Source organism: Miniopterus schreibersii, assembly GCF_964146895.1.
Source record: "Miniopterus schreibersii genome assembly, chromosome: 8".
Classification (NCBI taxonomy): Eukaryota; Metazoa; Chordata; class Mammalia; order Chiroptera; family Miniopteridae; genus Miniopterus; species Miniopterus schreibersii.
The window spans coordinates 78001305-78019658 of NC_138109.1; the positions used below are offsets into that span (position 1 = coordinate 78001305).

The following is an 18354-nucleotide window of genomic DNA, read 5'->3' on the forward strand; positions in this document are numbered from 1 at the left end:
GATTTTAGAGAGAGAGGAAGGGAAAGAGAGAGAGAAATATCTATCAGCTGCCTCCTGTATATACCCTGACTGGGGATCGAACCCACAGCCTAGGTATGTGCCCTGACTGGGCATTGAATCCACAGACTTTTGGTGCATGGGACGGCGCTGCAACCACCTGAGCCCCTGGCCAGGGCTCTTTTTGTTTATTCTTGATGTCCCCGATGAATTTTGAACTACTTGTTACCACCTTTCTCCTTTGCAGTGATAAGCAGGCGCCCTATTTTTCATTCCATCTAGTGCTTTGGCTTTCCTGAGCTCATTCATGGCCTCCCACGATTGGAATATGGCCTTGACTTACTGTTGTTTGGGGGCTTATGGTATCCCTAGAGAGATTACTCTTCCCCATCACAATCTCAGTCTAGCACTCAAGAAAGATAAGGATTTCTTTCATTGCTAGCCTGGGTCCATTGTTGCCCATTCCTATCTCTAGGTTTATATTTATATAATCCTTAATAGTTTTACATGTGCTTGCATGAGTGTGTGGTGATTGGAGTGGCTGTGTGCATTAGTAAATGATTGGACCTGTTGATAATTGGATTTATGCCAGTGTTTCCAAACTGAAAGAGGTTGGGAGAGAAACTCTTTGGTATGAAGTGGCAGAATACTTTTTTATGGTTAGTGTGTTTAGCATATATCAGGGGTCAACAAATATTTTCTGTTAAAAGACCAGATAGTAAATATTTTGGACTTTGTGGGCCATGTGGTCTCTGTCATAATGACTCAACTCTGCAAAAGTAGTTATAGGCAGTAAGTAAGTGAATGAGCATGGATGTGTCCTAATAAGACCTTATTTATAAAAACAGACAGTGGTCAGATGTGGCCCACATGCCATAGTTTGCCAGCGTCTGGCATAACGAATGATTTATGCTTTGAAATTGCTGTATATAAAGGTCAATTATTTCTGTGAATCACTTGTATAGCACTTTGTGATAGCATTGGATATAAATAAATTTGCTTTAGTAGTGATAATAATAATAATAGTAATAATAATAAATTTTCCGTTAAGTCTTAGCAAGCTGAGGATACAAGGATTACTGTTCAAGACTCATTGGGGGAGATAGTCCCAGGGAACACCCCAGGCTCACAGCTGAAAGTAGCAGGCTTGTACCCTAGGCGGAGGTGAATTAGAGGTAGACAGAACCCGGTTCAAACTGAAACCTCTCCTTGACTCATCTCAGTTCCTAATCAGATTAAGGTGATCAGTCCCCATTTTAAATACCTAGCAGAGCCCGGCCGGGTGTGGCTCAGCGGTTGAGCGTCAACCTCGGATCCCGGCGATTGGGGTTCGATTCCCGGTCAGGGCACATGCCTGGGTTGCAGGCTAGACAGCTGATCAGTGACTCTCTCATCATTGATGTTTCTTTCTCTCTCCCTCTCCTTTCCTCTCTCTGAAATCAATAAAGATATATTTAAAAAAAAATTACCTAGCAGAGGAAAGGATCAGCCCTTATTGAAAGAAGATATCATATGTATAAAAATTGTAATCTGTTATTCTATACAGAATTAATAAGCACATTAAAAGAAAGAATCGTAGCCCCTGGCTGGGTAGCTCTGTTGGATAGAGCATTGTCCTGATACTCCAAGGTTGTGAGTTTGATCTTGGGTCAGGATACATACAAGAACCAACCAATGAATGCATAAATAAGTGGAAAAACAAATTGATGTTTCTCTCTCTCTCTCCCTCCCTCCTCCGTTCCTCTCTCTCTCAAGTCAATGATAAAAGAAAAAAAAAAAAGATAGAATTATATGACTAAATATGGAGAGAAAAACACACCAGACAATATGAACATACTTACAGGTGATCCAGATATTAGAGTTAATAGGCGATGACTTTAATGATTAAATAAAGTAGAAAATGATTCAATAAAGTAGAAAAAAGATTGAGAACTTCATTAGAGAATTAGAATCTATAAAATGGAATTAAATTGAAATTCTAAAACTGAAAACTACATTAATTGAATTTTAAATATCCAATAAATGGTTTTAACAGTAGATGAGATACAGCAGAAGGCAGGGTTAGTGCACTGGAAGGTAGTGTCATGAAAAGTATTAAAATGAAAACATCGAGTGGAGAAAAAATAGAAATTCATAAAAGAGACATGGAATCTAGTTAAAGAGTTTAACATTGGTGTTCCGAAAAGAGATAAATATGTGAAGAGATAATGGTCATGAATTTTTTAAAATGGTGAAAGTTGCCAATCCACAGACTTAAGAAATTATGTTAACCCTAAGCAGGATAAATTTTAAGGAAAACCGTACATACATAGACACATTATTTTAAGACCATTGAAAACTTTCGGTAAAGATAAAAACCTTAAAAGTGGTCAGAGAAAAATAAGACACCTTATCTTCAAAGAAGGAATACTAAGTCTCATGACTAACTTTTAAGGATGAAGTATCATGCACCTTAAACATAAATAGAAAAAGAGAGAAAAATTCCCCTTCTTGTTGTATGAGGCCAGCATAACCTTGAAACTCAACATTATAAGCAAAGAAAAATGGAAAACAGCCTCTTATGAATATAGGTGTAAAATTTAAAAATATCAGCAAATTGAATTCAGGGATACATAAAAAGGGTAATACAACTAAGTGGATTTAGTTCAGAAATACAAGGGTGGTTTATCATTTGTAAATTAGTGCATTTCTCATAAAAGGAGAAAAATCATTATAATTCCTGTGATATAAAATTCAGCAACAACTCATAATTACCAGTAATAGAAGAGACCATCGTAATTCTGATAATCTAAGAAAATCCAACAAGAAATTTATACTTAATGAATGCAAGTTATTGAAACATTCTCCCTCTGAGTTCATAACAAAATGAATGTGCTTACTATTACTCTTTCTGTTGAACATTATACTGAAAGTCCTAGTCAATGAAATATGGAAAATAAGGATTGGAAAGGAAGAAATCAGAATTATGCCTAGATGACATGACCATGTATGTAGGTATGCAAAGGAGTGTATAGATGAGTTATTAGAATTAAGCAAATTCAGAAGAATCTTTGGATATAAGTTTAATATACAAAAATCAAATGTATTTCTATATATCAACAGTCAAATAATAAATGTTATTTATTGAAAGATACCATAGGTAACAGCATAGAAAAACATTAGCTGTCCAGAAATAAATCTAAGGAAAGATGTGTAAAATATCTATACTGAAAAAAACAAAACATTATTAAAAGAAAATAAAGAAGACCTAAATAAATTGAAGGCTATGCTATGTTCATGAATGGAAAGACTCAATATTGTATAGATATCAGTTTTCCCAAATTAATATATTTAATACAATCCCAATAATTCATTACACTGCATACTTAATGATTTTCACACTTTTCTATACATACATTATAGTTCTGTAGAAAGTTCAATTAAAAGACATTGTGAGATGTCAGGAGACTTGCAAATTTTTCATAGAATGAGGTAGACTTAGATACTATTAATGTTTTGGGGACAAATGGTGATGTTAACTGTGATCTTTAATCATGAAAGCTACCTCTGTTTTGTTCCATTGCTTAGTTATGCAGACTATGTAAGATAGTAGATTATTTGGGAAACCTTTAATATGATATCAGTTTAAGAGTTATATTTAAATCTCTAACATATTTCTATTTTAGTTAAATGAAGTAAGTGAAGAAAACAAGAAGATGGAGATTCAGGCTAAAAGAGTTCAAGCTCGTTTAGAGAATTTACAGGTAAGTTGTTTGTTCTTTTTTAACATTAGTGAATTTTAAAATGAATGCCTTTGGATTTTCTCACTTTTAATGTAATTGTTCTTTAATTCATGGATAATGTGCTGTTGCAGAGGAAGTATGAGTTTATGACAATACAGAAATTGAAAGGAAATTCCCATGCTGCTCACGAGATGAAAAGTTTGAAACAAGAAAAAATACCAGTTTCAAAAACATATAAGGTATGATATTATTGAAATTTTCTCCAGTGGAAGGCCAGGGAGTTTTCTCTTTTTTCTTTAATCTTTTTATTTCATTTAGCAAACATTGTTTTTGGTATGAAAGGAATGTCTGTGTAATATTTCAAATATACTTTTATTTGCACAAACAAAACAATATTTCAGCAGTGTTTCAGGCACAGTAACACTGATAGGTCACAGGATTTTAAGCTTAATAATAGTTTTATTATTCATTGTGTTTTGAGATTCCATAAGATTCATTGTGTTTTGAGATTCATTGTTAATTTTCTATCAAAACTGCAATCCATCCCTTGGATGGGCTCCATTTATTATTTTTTCTCTTAAGAATTTTTTTTTTTCATTTTGGGGTATAAATTACATACATAACATAATGGGGTATAATTACATTCAGTAACATAATACAGATCCTTAAGTGTACAGTTTGATCAGTTTTGACAAATGCCTACACTCATGTAACCTACAACTAGATATAGAATATTTCCATTACCCTAGAAAGTTCCCTCATGTCCCTTTTCCCTCTTGTTCTTTGCAAGAAATAGTAGTCGATCTGATTTCTATTACCATAAAGTAATTTTGCCTATTTTAGAACTTTAGTCAGTGGAGTTGGATAGTATTTACTCGTTTGTGCAAGTAGTTTGTTCCTCTGTATTGCTCAGTAATTTTCTATTGTATATCAGTTTGTTTATCCCTTTTGTTGATAGACACCCGAGCTGTTTCTAGTTTTTGTTTAGTATAAATAAACATGCTAGGAATATTGTGTGCAAGGCTCTTTGTAGAGTATGTTTTCATTCCTCTTGGAAATGTTACCAAGACTGAAATTTCTGGGTCATAAAGTAGATGTATATTTAATTTTAACGAAACTGCCAAACAGTATTCCAAAGTGGTTGTATCATTTTTTTCTTCTCCTAGCCATGTATGATTGTTCTGGTTGCTTCATAACCTTGCCAACTTTTGGTGGTTTTAGTCTTTTTCACTTTGACCTTCCCAGTGGGTAGGTAGTGATATCTAATTGTGGGCTTTAGTAGTTTTGACGAATTCTCTAGTTATTTTTATAAAGTAAATTGGGAGTTTAATAATGGCGGCAGAGGAGCCTCAGCAACAAAAGCAGGAGCTGCTGTTGGGCAGGGACTCTAAAGCCACCATGGCTCAGCAGGACCAAATTCAGCAAAAGATTGCTGTGGAGAGCCCAGCCCTCTGGTCTTAGAGCTGCTGGAGCTGTCAGTCCTGTAACAAGTATGTTGAGAACAACATCAATCAATAGAAGATCAAGGACCTCCACAGGAAGTACACATATATCTGCAAGACCAAGCCTGATTGGAAATGCTTCTGTTGAGCTTTTGGACTTTCCCATTTGTAGGTGCAAAGAATTATAGCGGTTCAAGGCTGTGTCTGCGAAGAGCAAAGAGGACCTGGTGTCCTAGGGCTTCTTTTTGAGTTCACAGTTGAGGATTTCCACAACCCTTTCATAAACTTGATCGAGTAGGTTGAAAAACATATTTCAGTAGTTGACCTGCTGGCCTCCTTCAACAACCAGAGGTCCTTGAACTACCTGGCTGTCTACCTGTGACTGCTTACCTCAGGTTACCTGCATTGTGAGAGCAGTTCCTAAGCACTTCACTGGGAGTGGGCAGACTGCAGGAAGTGAAGGTCATGTACAAATGGCGTAACCACAGCCATGTTATCATGTTGGCCCAGGCCCTTAGGGTCCCTGGAGTCCAGGGACCACAGTCAGGTGGGAACACAAACCAGCATACCTTTCCTGAGTGTCCCAAGCCCAACGTCTACCTTTTCTATTGGCCTGGAACCTATAATGTTCTGTGCACATAGGGTTGGCCTGATTTGGCAGCCACTGCCCTGCCTGTAGGCACCAGATATATACAAAGGTTTTTTTTGTGGTTGTAAATGGTCATATGTCATGAATCCCACACCCCCTTTTACTGGCATACAACCTTCCATGGATGCTGGTGGTGAAACACATTTTTAATTAAAATTGGAAAAAGTGAAGATTCTATATTCAGGTTCTTAAGATGGTTGAAATTTTCATCTGAAGATTTTATTTGAAGAAAATTGAGAAGTTTTATTTTATACAGAATAAAAGTTTATTTTCTACAGAGTAATGTAACTTTTTGTTTTCAGTCATCTGATTCTATTTTTATGGATTGCTATCTGCTTAATGTTACCTTTTTGTTAGTTTTAAAAATTAATTTGCTTTTATAGTTCTCTTCATATTTTTAAAAATAATTAAATGTAGCATAATTTTTTGCTTTAAGTAGATGTGTGATAAATATTGAATTAAATTGACTAAAAGTGATTTTAACTAACACTAAAATTAACCTGACTGAATATAAACATTTTTTGTGGCATTTTGTTTTTATTTTTTTCTCCCCATTTTGGTAGACTCTCAGAGAACAGAATTTCTAAGAAAAAAATTTTCTTATCATGTTTTTAACATGCTATAATGTAAAGACAAAAGAAACAGCATTTTGGAGAAGAAGAAAATATAAATTTTCATGGTGGAAATCATTTAGTTTTTAAACCATTAATTTGTTAAAATCTTTTACTGATGGTAGTTCATGCCCTCAAATTAAGACCAATTTTACTTTTCTATGTTATCAAACTTGGATAAAGAATTTTTATAGAACTTCTCTGTTTTGGTAATGAGGTGCAGAGCTTTCAATTTCCTTATCATGATGAGTTTTCTCCTCTCAGCCAGCATTTAATGTGTTTCTAATGTTAATTGGAGATGTTTGATTTGGAATGTTTTCATCTGGAGCTTTTTGAATACATATTTTAGTGAAGTGCTTTAGGTAAATTATTCTATAATCACCAAATTTAAAGTTTGCCTTTGAAGTTTTATGAGATTGTGAACTGAAATGTTTAATTTTTTACAAATAGGTACCCCTTAATGCACAAGTTTATGAACTTTTATCTGTCTTCATGGACTGGATTTCGGACTATCACCTTAGCAAATTGAAAAGTGAAGAATCTGGGGTGGATGGTGAAAAGCTGCTACTCAAATTTGCTTCTCAGAGAAATGATATTCAAGAGAAGTGTGTAAAGGTTTGTTTTTTAATTTGAAATATATGACTCAGTAGATATAAAGATTTAAAAAGGAAGGCCTATAGTATATAGAAATAATATTGAAAGTATTTTTGGTAGAAAATTGACCATATCAATAATTCTAAAAAGATTCATTTCAGGCTTAATTATTTTTAATTCATATTTATATATTTTTTAACATGATAGAAATTTCTTTTTAAAAATAGAGACCATAAATTAAAAACCTACCTCCAAAATGGGAAAATAATTGTATATTAGAGTTAGGTAAATAATCAGTGATGTGAGCAGTTCCTGATACATACCATTTTAGTATTCATTCCCACTAAAATAACTCTTATTTTGCTTTTTGTTATAAAGGGATAAAAGATCTATTTTCAGGGGTCTTCTCATTAACAAAGAGCAATTACTTTTGTTAAATTATAGACATTAATTTGGATATTGGTACTCATGATTTCTAGTTGGTATAAATGATCATTAGGGATTGATAGTTATATTCTACAAGAAATACATTAAAATTCTGAAGAGTATACATGTAAACTTGTTTGGTTTAATGTTTTCAGAAACAGTTTCATGATTATCATGTACAGGCTAGGGTTTCATATTGGGAAATTATTTTTAGTTTTCACCCTTATCTAAAAAGTTTCTTCTAAATGCCTTTTATGCTAGGCAGAATAATGGCCCCAAGATGTTCCTATCTTAATCCCTGGAACCTGTCAGTATGTTCGGTTACATGGCAGAAGTGAATTAAGGTTGCTAATCAGCTGACCTTCAATTAGAGATTGACCAGGGTTATCTGGGTGGGCTCAGTAATCACAGGAACTCTTTAAACCAAATGAAGAGGCAGACGAGTAGGTCAGAGACTTAATTCATCCTTGCTGACTTTGAAGAGGCAATAAGAAGGCCATGAGCTAAGAAATTCGGTCAGTTCCAGAAGCTAGGAATTAACTTCTGCTGACATCCAGCAAGGAAACAGGGATCTCAGTCCTACAACCACAGAGAACTGAATGTTGTTAGCAACTTGAATAAACAAAAAAGTAGATCCTCCCTTAGCTTCCAGAAAGGAGTGCAGGTCCAATAGGAAACAAATACACCTTTGTTTAGAATTTTGTCCCTTTTACACCTACATCAGCTATTCTGTCTACTTCTAGCCTTACTTTAGAAGTAGCTGCTAATTAGGAAAGGCTACAGTATTAAAGTTCTGTGGAGAAATTTCATTTGTTAGAACTAGATGCGATAGGATAGTACTAGGATATTAGGACTAACAATTGACATTTTTAACTAATGGAATATGGATCATGTAATATTCTGTTTTTATACCAGATTAATGGCATAAAAGGAGACTATTTAGCATATGTTTGTCATAAGATACTTTTAATCATTCTTAAATATAGTCATTTATTGACTTATTCTGGAAAACAATTTTTGTTGAGCCTAGATCCTTAACTAAAATATTATTATTATTATTTTTTAAATATATCTTTCAGAGAGAGGAAGGGAGAGGGAGAGAGAGATGGAAACATTAATGATGAGAGAGTCATTGATCAGCTGCCTCCTGCACGTCCCTTGCTGGGGATCAAGCCTGCAACCTGGGCATGTGCCCTGACCAGGAATCGAACCACAATCTCCTGGATCATAGGTTGATGCTCAACCGCTGAGCCACGCCAAACCGGGCTAAAATATTATTTTCAGTTTATGGCTACTAACATATTAGTAAAGGTAAAATAATCCTAAAGCTTATGAATAGCCTTATTATTTTTTTAATCCTTACCTGAGGATATTTTTTCCATTGCTTTTCAGAGAGAGTGGGAGGGAGAGAGAGAAACATTGATGTGAGAGAGACACATCAAGGTGTGTGCTCTTGACTGGAATCAAACCCAATATCCTTCAGTCCAAAGGCTGACACTCTAACCACTGAGAAACTAGGTAGGGCTTGAATAGCCTTCTTAATAGACTAAGAGAAAGAGAAGTAGTACCATATTAATAAATTAATTAATTGAATACACTTGTGGCCAACATAAGCAAATATTAAGATTTTTTATGAATATGTACAATTTATGGTTTTGAAATACTACAGCCCTTTTTTTTGAAACTTTTATAATAGCATTATTGTATGAAACTTTGATCACTATATTTATTTTAAGTATATATACTAGTATGACTCAAATATTTTTGCCAAATAATCTCTTCCCAAATTACCTTTAAAAATTCGTGCATTTTGTTGTATATATTTTTTTACATTTGTGACTCATTGTCATTTGAGGATTGATTAAATATTTTAAAACACACAAAAAAAACATTGGGGACTAAATGTGGTAAATTAAGTAGATGATCAAATTGGTATACCTTATAAGACTAATTTTCATGTGTGACTCAAAAACAGAGAGGTGGAATGTTTTTAAAAATAATTGAGAAAAGAGGAATGAAGTACAACCCTAAGTGGAACCTGCTAAGATGTATTAAAAATGATGGTTGAAAAAATATCTGTAGATTGCTGTCATCAAGATGGCAGAATAGGAAGCTCCAGGCCCTTGTTCCCCAGCAGAGATACTGAGTTAACAATATACTGACCAAAACACGTTTGTAAGAATTCTAGAGACTTGTTGAGAAGTTGCAGCACCCAGGCCAACACATAAGTAGGAAGAGACTCCATGAAAAGGATTAGAAAAGTTTCTGGCATTTTGAATGTGTGTACCTTTTCTAGTGTAGCACAGTGCAGTCAGAAGAAAACACATACCAGAGCTCCTCCCTTGGGACAGAAACGAAAGTAGACTGTGTGTCCGACATTTTAGCTTGTCAGGGACTAGATACAGGATTGGTTTCTCTTTCACCTGACTCAGGGTGCTGATGAGAACGAGGAGTTGTTCGAAAGCCTCAGAAAATAAATATGAGTGCTACAGTATATTAGAGTAGCCTAGAGCTGTACTTCCACAGGCAAATGGCAGGGTAGAAAGAGATTATGGGCCCCTGAGAAGAAATGGGTAGCCACATTGGCAATTAAGACAGTTAAAAGCACACATTTCTGCCTGACCGGGTATGGCTCAGTGGTTGAGCATCAACCTAGGATCTAGGCGATCAGGGTTCGATTCCCGGTCAGGGCACATGCCCGAGCTGTGGGCTGCAGCGGATCAATGACTCTCTCATCATTGATGTTTCTCTCTCTCTCCCTCTCCTTTCCTCTCTGTGAAATCAATAAAAATATATTTAAAAAAAAAGCACACATTTCTAGCAAAATTAAGAATGACTAGCTGGGAGGCCCTGGCTGGGTAGCTAAGTTGGTTAGAGCATCGTCCTGATATGTCAGGATTGTGGGTTCGATCCTTAGGGCACATACAAGAATCAACCAATGAGTGCATATATAAAGTGGAACAACACATCGATATTTCTGTCTCTGAAATCAGTAAATATTTAAAAATATTAAAAAAAAAAAAGAATGTCTAGCTGGGATGATTGGTGAAGGTCTTCTCCTGCACAAAGCCAGTCAGTTGTAAAGACTAGGGGAGGTGTTTTTGTTTTCAAATGACCAAATCAAAAAACGATTACCAGGCATACAAAGAAAAAGGGGCATATGGCTTAATCAAAGAAACAAAACAAAGCTCCAGAATCTAACTATAAAATACGCAGATCTCTGAACTTCCAGACAAAGAATTTAAAAACTCTCCCAAAGAATCTCAGTGAGCTAAAAGAGAACAGAAATAGATAACTAAGTAAAATCAGGAAAACAGTGCATGAGCAATTTGAAAATGCCAACAAAATAATAGAAATTGTAAGAACCAAACTAATTCTGGAGCTGAATAATACAATAATTGAATTGAAAAATTCATTAGAGAGGATCAGCCACAGACTTAATCAGGCAGAAGAAAGAAGCAGCAAAGGTAAAGATAGGTTATTTGAAGTCATCAAGTCAGAGGAGCAAAAGAAAAAAGAATGAAGAAAAGTGAGAGCTTAAGGGATTTAGGGGACATTGTCAGCTGCACCAAGTGAACTAATATATGTCCTATGGGGGAGACCCAAAGGGAAGAGAAAGGGGCAGAGAAACTATTTGAATAATTAATGGCATAAGACTTCCCAAATCTGAGGAAATAAATGAACATACAAATTTAAGGGACTAACAACCTCTCACTAGGATAAACCCAAAAAGATTTACTCTGACACACATGATAATCAATCCATCAAGTGTCAAGAACAGAATCTTGAAATCAGTGAGAGGAAAGCCACTTTTTACATGCAAGTGTGTTTTTATAAGAATATCCAGATTTCTCAGCAGAAACTTGGCAGACCTGAAGGCAGTAGCATGATATATACAAAGTGCTGAAAGAGAAAACCACCAACCAAGTATACAATATCTGGCAAAACTGTCCTTCAAAAATGGTGATATTAAGACTTTCCCAGATAAACAAAAGTTCAGGGAGTTCATTACTGTTAGATCCGCCATACAAGAATGCTAAAAGGAGTCCTTCAAGTTGAAAAGAAAAGACTAAACATCGACATGAAGTTACAGGAAAATACAAAGTTCTCCAGAAAAGGCAAATACACAAATATAGTAACTTTTAAATTGAGGTCCATAAAGTCAAGGGTTTACTGTACTTGCTGTCTACAATAGACTCACTGTAGATCTAAGGACACACCTAGGCTGAAAGTAAAAAGGATAGGAAAAGATACTCTATTCATACAGTAAATCAAAAGAGAGCAAGGATGGATCAGAAAAAGTATCATAAAATAAACTTGAAATAAAAAACTACAAGAGATAAAGAAGGAAGGACATTCTGTATGATAAAAAAGGATCAATTCATCAAGAAAAAAGGAGTGACAAAAAAGCTACAAGATATGGACCACAACTAACAAAATGGCAATAGCAAGTCATTCTCCATTAGTAATTACTTTAAATGTAAATAAATTGAACTCCCTAATCAAAAGGCTGAATGGATTAAAAACACACAACATCATTGAACTATAGTAAAACCTCAATGTTTATGCACTCCTAAATATGTAAAGCAAATATCAGCAGAATTGAAGGGAAAAATAAATAGTAGTACATGTGGGGTTGCTATTAAAAGACTTTAATACCCCACGTTTAGTAATGGATACAACATCCAGGTAGAAGATCATAAATGAAGTAGAGGACTTGAACAACACTATAGACTAATTAGACCTAACAGACACAACACTCCATCTAACAACAGCAGAATATACATTCTTTACGGGGACTCATGGAATATTCTTCAGAATAGACCATATTAGGACACAAAACAAGTCTCAGTAAATATAAAGATGGATATTACACAATATATCTTTTGTGATCCCATTGAAATGAAGCTAGAAATCAATAGCAGAAGGCAAACTGAAAAACTACACAAATATATGAAAAATAAATAACATTCTTGAAGAACCAGTAGATCAAAGAATAAATTAAAAGGGGAATTAGAAAATAACTGAGACAAATGAAAAGAAAATCACATACTAGCCCTGGCTGATGTGGCTTAGTTGTTAGAGCATTGTCCTGTGCACCAAAGGGTGACTGGTTCGATTCCCAGTCAAGGGCATGTACCTGGGTTGCAGGTTCAATCCCCGGCCCCAGTCCAGGCATGTGTGGGAGGCAACCAATTGATGTGACTCTCTCACATGGATGTTTCTCTCCCTCCCTTCTTTCCTCCTTCCCTTCCACTCTCTAAAAATCAGTGGAAAAAATCCTTGGGTGAGGATTAACAACAACAAAAATAATAAGAGCACATAATAAAACTTACTGGGATAGAGCCAGAACAGTGCTAAGGGAAATTTATAGCATGTTAATGCATTTAAAAAAAAGAAGAAAGATGTCAAATTAACAACTTAAAATTACACCTCAAAGAACTAAGTAAAGGAGAACAAACTAAACCCACAGTTGGCAGAAGGAAGGAAATAATAAAGATTAAAGATAATTATAACAAAATAGAAAAAAAATAAATGCAACTAACAGTTGGGTCTTTGAAAAGGTTAAAAAAGTTGACAAACCCCCAGGTAAATTGAGGAGAACACCACATTAATGGAATGAAGAGCAGACCCACATAGTCAGTATTTGACAAGATTCAGCACATTCAGCACCCTTTCATGATAAAAACACTCATCAAACTAGGAATAGAAGGAGTAGAGAAAATAGAAACAGATACAAAATAAAGAAATGGATAAAGAAGAAATAGAAGGAAAAGTATTTTTTAAATTCATTCTGAGATCCCCCATCTTTTAACTGGTGTATTTAAACATATTAAAGTGGTTATTGATATAGTTGGATTAATATATACCTTGTGTGTTACTATTTTCTATTTATTCTGTTGTTTCCCACGTTTTTTCTGGTTTTAAGCTTATATGCGACCTTTTCTTCCTTATTTATTTATTTAAAAAATCTGTTTTTAGAGAAAGAGGAGGAAGGGAGAGGGATAGATAGAAACATTGGTGAGAAACATCCATTGGCTGCCTCCTGCACGGCCCCTGCTTGGGATCGAGCCTGCAACTTGGCATGTGTCCTGACTGGGAACGGAACTGGTGACCTCTTGGTTCATGGGTCGATGCTCAACCACTGAACCACACTGGCCAGGGGTTCTTTCCTCTTTTAAATATCAATTATACTTTTTAAAATCAATTGTACTTAAGTTTGCAGTATATGTTTACAACCAATCCAAGTCCACTTTTAAATAACACTGTACAATTTTATAGCTAGTTGAAATAACAGTTTTTACAGTTCTGCTGTCTGATCCCTTTAAAATGTTGTAATTCATTTCGCTGAACCAGAAGGTATATAATCATTGAATAACTTGTTGCTGGTATTATCTTGAATAAACTCTTCTGTTATCAGTTAAGAATAAGAAAAATAAAAGATTTTATTTTACATTCATTTATTTTTTTCTCTAATACGCTTTATGTAGATCATAGTTTCTGACCTATATCATTTTACTTGGCTCTGAACTTCTTTAGACAGTCTTGAATGGTAGGTTTGATTATGACAAATTCCCTGAATTATTGTTTGATGGAAAAGTATTTCTCCTTTCCTTGTGAGGGAAAGTTCCACACAGTACAGAATTCCATGTTGGTTTTTTCTTTCAACATTTTTAATATTTCACGCCATTCTTCTCCTTTATAGTTTCTGAAGAGTAGTACAATTTAACTGTTATTCTTGTTCCTCTGTATGTAAGGTATTTTTGCACTGGCTGCTTTCATGTTTATTAAAAAAATTTATTTGTCAATTACAGTTGACATTTAATATAATGTTAGTTTCGTGTACAGCAAGCATAGTGGTTGGAAATTTATGTAACTTATAAAGTGATCCCCCTGATAAGTCTAGTATCCATTTAACATCAGACTTAGTTATTACAATATTATTGCTATATTCCCTATGCTGTATTTACATCCTTGTGACTGTTTGTCCTTTATAATCCCTTCACTTTTTTCACCTAGACCCCCAACCCCCTTCCATTGGGCAAACATCAATTTTTTCTCTGTATCTGGAGTTTATTTCTGTTTTGTTTGTTTATTTTGTTTTTTAGATTCCAAATATAAGTGAAATCATGGTATTCTTCTCCACCTGACTTATTTCACTTACCATAATACCCACTAGGCCCATCATGTTGTAACAAATGGTTAAGATTTCATTATTTTTTTATGGCCACTGTATATATGTACTTCATTTCTTTATCCATCCTGGTATCAGTGGACATTTAGGATGCTCCCATATCTTGGCTATTGTGAATAATTGTGTAATGAACATAGGGATGTAAATAATTCTGCAATGAAATTTTTGAATTAGTGTTTTGTATTCTTTGGATCAATACCCAGAAGAGGGATTGCTGGATCATGGTAGTTCTGCTTTTAATTTTTTGAGGAACCTCCATAGTGTTTTCCATAGTGGCTGCACCAATTTGCTTTCCCACCAACAGTGCGTGAGGGTTCCCTTTTTGCCATAAACAAGCCTCACCAAAGCTTGTTTGTTGATTTGTTGATGGTAGCCATTTTGACATGTGTGAGGTGATACCTCATCGTGGTTTTAATTTGCATTTCTCTGATAGTGATGTTGAGCATCTTTTCATATGTCTATTGGCCACATGTATGTCCTCTTTGGAGAAATGACTACTCAGGTCTCTGCCCATTTTTTAATCAGATTGTTTGTCTTTTCGGTGTTAAGTTATATGAATTCTTCATATATTTTGGGTATTAACCCCTTAATTGATGTATGATTGGCAAGTATCTTCTCCCATTCAGTATGTTGTCTTTTTGTTTGGGTTATGGTTTCTTTTACTGTACAAAAACATTTTAGTTTGTTGTAGTCCCATTTGTTTATATTTTCTTTTGTTTTCCTTTTCTGAGGAGACATTTTCAAAAAAATATTCCTAAAAGTAAGGTCAGAGAGTTTATGGCCTATGTTTTCTTCTACGAGTTTTATGGTTTCGAGTTTTACATTTAAGATTTCATTCCATTTTGAGTTTATTCTTGTATATGGTATAAAAAGTGGTCTATGTTCATATTTTTGCATGTATCTCCCTAGTTTTCTCAGCAACATTTATTGAAGACCTGCTTTTACCCCATTGTATATTCTTGCCTCCTTTTTCATAGATTATTTGACTGTATAGGTATGGATTAATTCGTGGGCTGTCTATTCTGTTTCATTGATCTATGTGTCTATGTTTATGCCAGTACCATGCTGGTTTGAGTACTATAGGCATGTAGTATAGTTTGATATCAGATGGTGTGGTACCTCCAACTTTGTTCTTTCTGAAGATTGCTTTGGCTATATTGGGTCTTTTGTGATTCCATATGAATTTTAGAATTATTTGTTTTAGTTCTGTGACAAATGCCACTGGTATTTTGATAGGGATTACATTAAATCTGTAGATTGATTTTGATATTATGGATACTTTAATGATGTTAATTCTTCCTGTTCATGAGCATGGCATATACTTCCATTTATTTGTGTCTTCTTCATTTTCTTTCTTCAGTGTCTTATAATTTTCTGAGTACAGGCTTTATTTCTTTGGTTAAATGTATTCCTAGGTACTTTATTTTTGATGCAATTGTAAATGGGTTTGCTTTCCTAATTTCTCTTTCTGATAGTTCATTATCAGTGTATAAAAAAGAAATCAATTTCTGAATATTCATTTTATATCCTGCTACTTTACTCAATTCATTTATCAGTTCTAATTTTCTGTGTGGAATATTTAGGGTTCCCTATATATAGTATCATGACATCTTCAAATAATGACAGTGTTAATTTTTTCTTTCCAGTTTGGGTGCCTTTTATTTTTTCTACTGTGTGACTGCTATGGTTAGGACTTCCACTACTATGTTGAATGAGTGGTGAAAGTGGACATTCCTGTCTTGTTTCTGATCTTAAGGGAAACATTTTTAGTTTTTCACTGCTGAATGTGATTTTAGCTGTTGGTTTGTCATATGTAGCCTTTATTATGTTGAGGTGTGTTCCTTCTATCCCCACTTTTGTGGGAGTTTTAATCATAAACGAATGGTGGGTTTTTTTTCAAGTGTTGTTTGATATGATTATATAATTTTTATCTTTTATTTTGTTTATGTGGTGTATCACCTTAATTGATTTGCAGATATTGAACCATACTTGCATGCCAGGAATAAGTCCCATTTGATCATGGTGCATGACCTTTTAATGTATTGCTGCATTTGGTTTGCTAATATTTTTGTTGAGGGATTTTGCATCTGTGTCATCATGGATATTGCCCTAAAATTTTTTTTTCTTTGTAATGTCTTTGCCTGGTTTTGGAAGGAGGATAATGCTCGCCTTGTAAAATGAGCTTGAGAGTCTTCCCTTCTCTTGAATTTTTGGGAATAATTTGAGAAGGATAGGTATTAATTCTTATTTGAATATTAGTAGAGTGTACCTGTGAGGACTTTTGTTTGTTGGGAGTTTTTGATCACTGATTCGATTTTGTTGGTAGTTATCGGTCTGTTAAAGATTTTTTGTTTCTTGTTGATTCCATCTTGGAAGATTGTTATGTTTCTAGGAATTTATCCATTTCTTCCACATTGTCTAATTTGTTGGCATATAGTTGTTCGTAGTACTTTGTTATAATTTTTTGTATTTCTGTAGTGTCAGTTGTCACTTCTGTTTTATCCCTGACTTTAATTATGTGAGTTTTCTGTCTTTTTTCTTGATTTCTTGTTAAAGTTTTATCAGTTTTATTTATCTTTTCAAGAGCTAGCTCTTGGTTTCATTGTTCTTTGGTATTGTTTTTCTTATTTTTTGGTTAATCCTCACCTGAGGATATTTTTTTCCATTGCATTTCAGAGAGAGAGTGGAAGGGAGGGGGGAGAGAGAGAGAAAAAGAGACGAAGGGAAGGAAGGAAGGGAAGGAGGGAGGGAGGGAGGGAGGGAGGGAGGGAGGGAGGGAGGGAGGGAGGGAGGAGGAAAGAGAAACACATCAATGTGAGAGAGACACATTGATTGGTTGCCTCCCGCTTGCTCCCTGTCCAGGGGCAGGGAGTGAACCCGCAGCCCAGGTACATGTCCTTAACTGAGAATTGAACCTTGACCTTTTGGTGCTCAGATTAACACTCTCATCACTGACCCACATTGGCCGAGGTGTTATTGTTTTTTTAGACTATTCTGCTTATTTTCCCTCTGATCTTTATTACTTTCTTCCTTCTACTCACTTTGGGCATTAATTTTTTTGGTTTGTCCATTTGTTGCTCTCTGTTTTATATTGCACGTAAGAGTGAAGTCAGACGGCTCTTCTCCTTTCCATGTGATACTTCATTTGGTATGATACTGTCAGCGTCCATCCACATTGTCGCAGATGGCGTGTGTTTCATCTTTCATTGTGGCTGAGTAGTAGTCTACCCTGTCCAGGGTGGGCAGAAGTAGGTTTACAGTTGTGTACACAAAACAGTTTATTCTTGTATTATTACGTATTAATTATTGTATTACTTTACATACGAACAACCGTAAACCAACTTTTGCCCCACCCTGTATAAGTGAAATCGTGTTATTTGTCTTTCTTTAAAAATGATGTGTTTTTGAAGCAAGGTTCATAAAGACCTTTCTAAAAATTTTCTATTATTTTTACAAATTGACATTAAGATATTATTCAAGATACACATAAAAAGGAAAGTAAACATCACCCCAGTTACTATAATCTGACTATTAATATTTTTAAAAATCCTTTAAAATATATTTCTTTTTCTTTTTAAAAAATGTTTTATTGATTTTTTGAGAGAGAGAGAAAGGGTGAGGGAAGGAGAGAGAGAGAAACATTCAGTGTGAGAGAGAAACATCGGTCGGCTGCCTCCTGCCTGCACCCTGACCAGGGATGGAGCTTGCAACCTGGGCA

General features: G+C 34.8%; 1 protein-coding gene across 10 annotated transcripts in view; it reads left to right on the top strand.

The window, feature by feature from the left end:
- The window catches only part of CCDC138 (coiled-coil domain containing 138), a 90407-nt gene that overhangs the window by 17705 nt on the left and 54348 nt on the right, over positions 1-18354 (top strand). For all 10 annotated transcript variants that reach the window (XM_081144848.1, XM_081144852.1, XM_081144850.1 and 7 more), the window contains exons 8-10: positions 3663-3740; positions 3851-3958; positions 6872-7036. In XM_081144848.1, coding sequence (XP_081000974.1) covers positions 3663-3740; positions 3851-3958; positions 6872-7036 — 351 coding nt within the window. The remainder of the gene's footprint in view (positions 1-3662; positions 3741-3850; positions 3959-6871; positions 7037-18354) is intronic.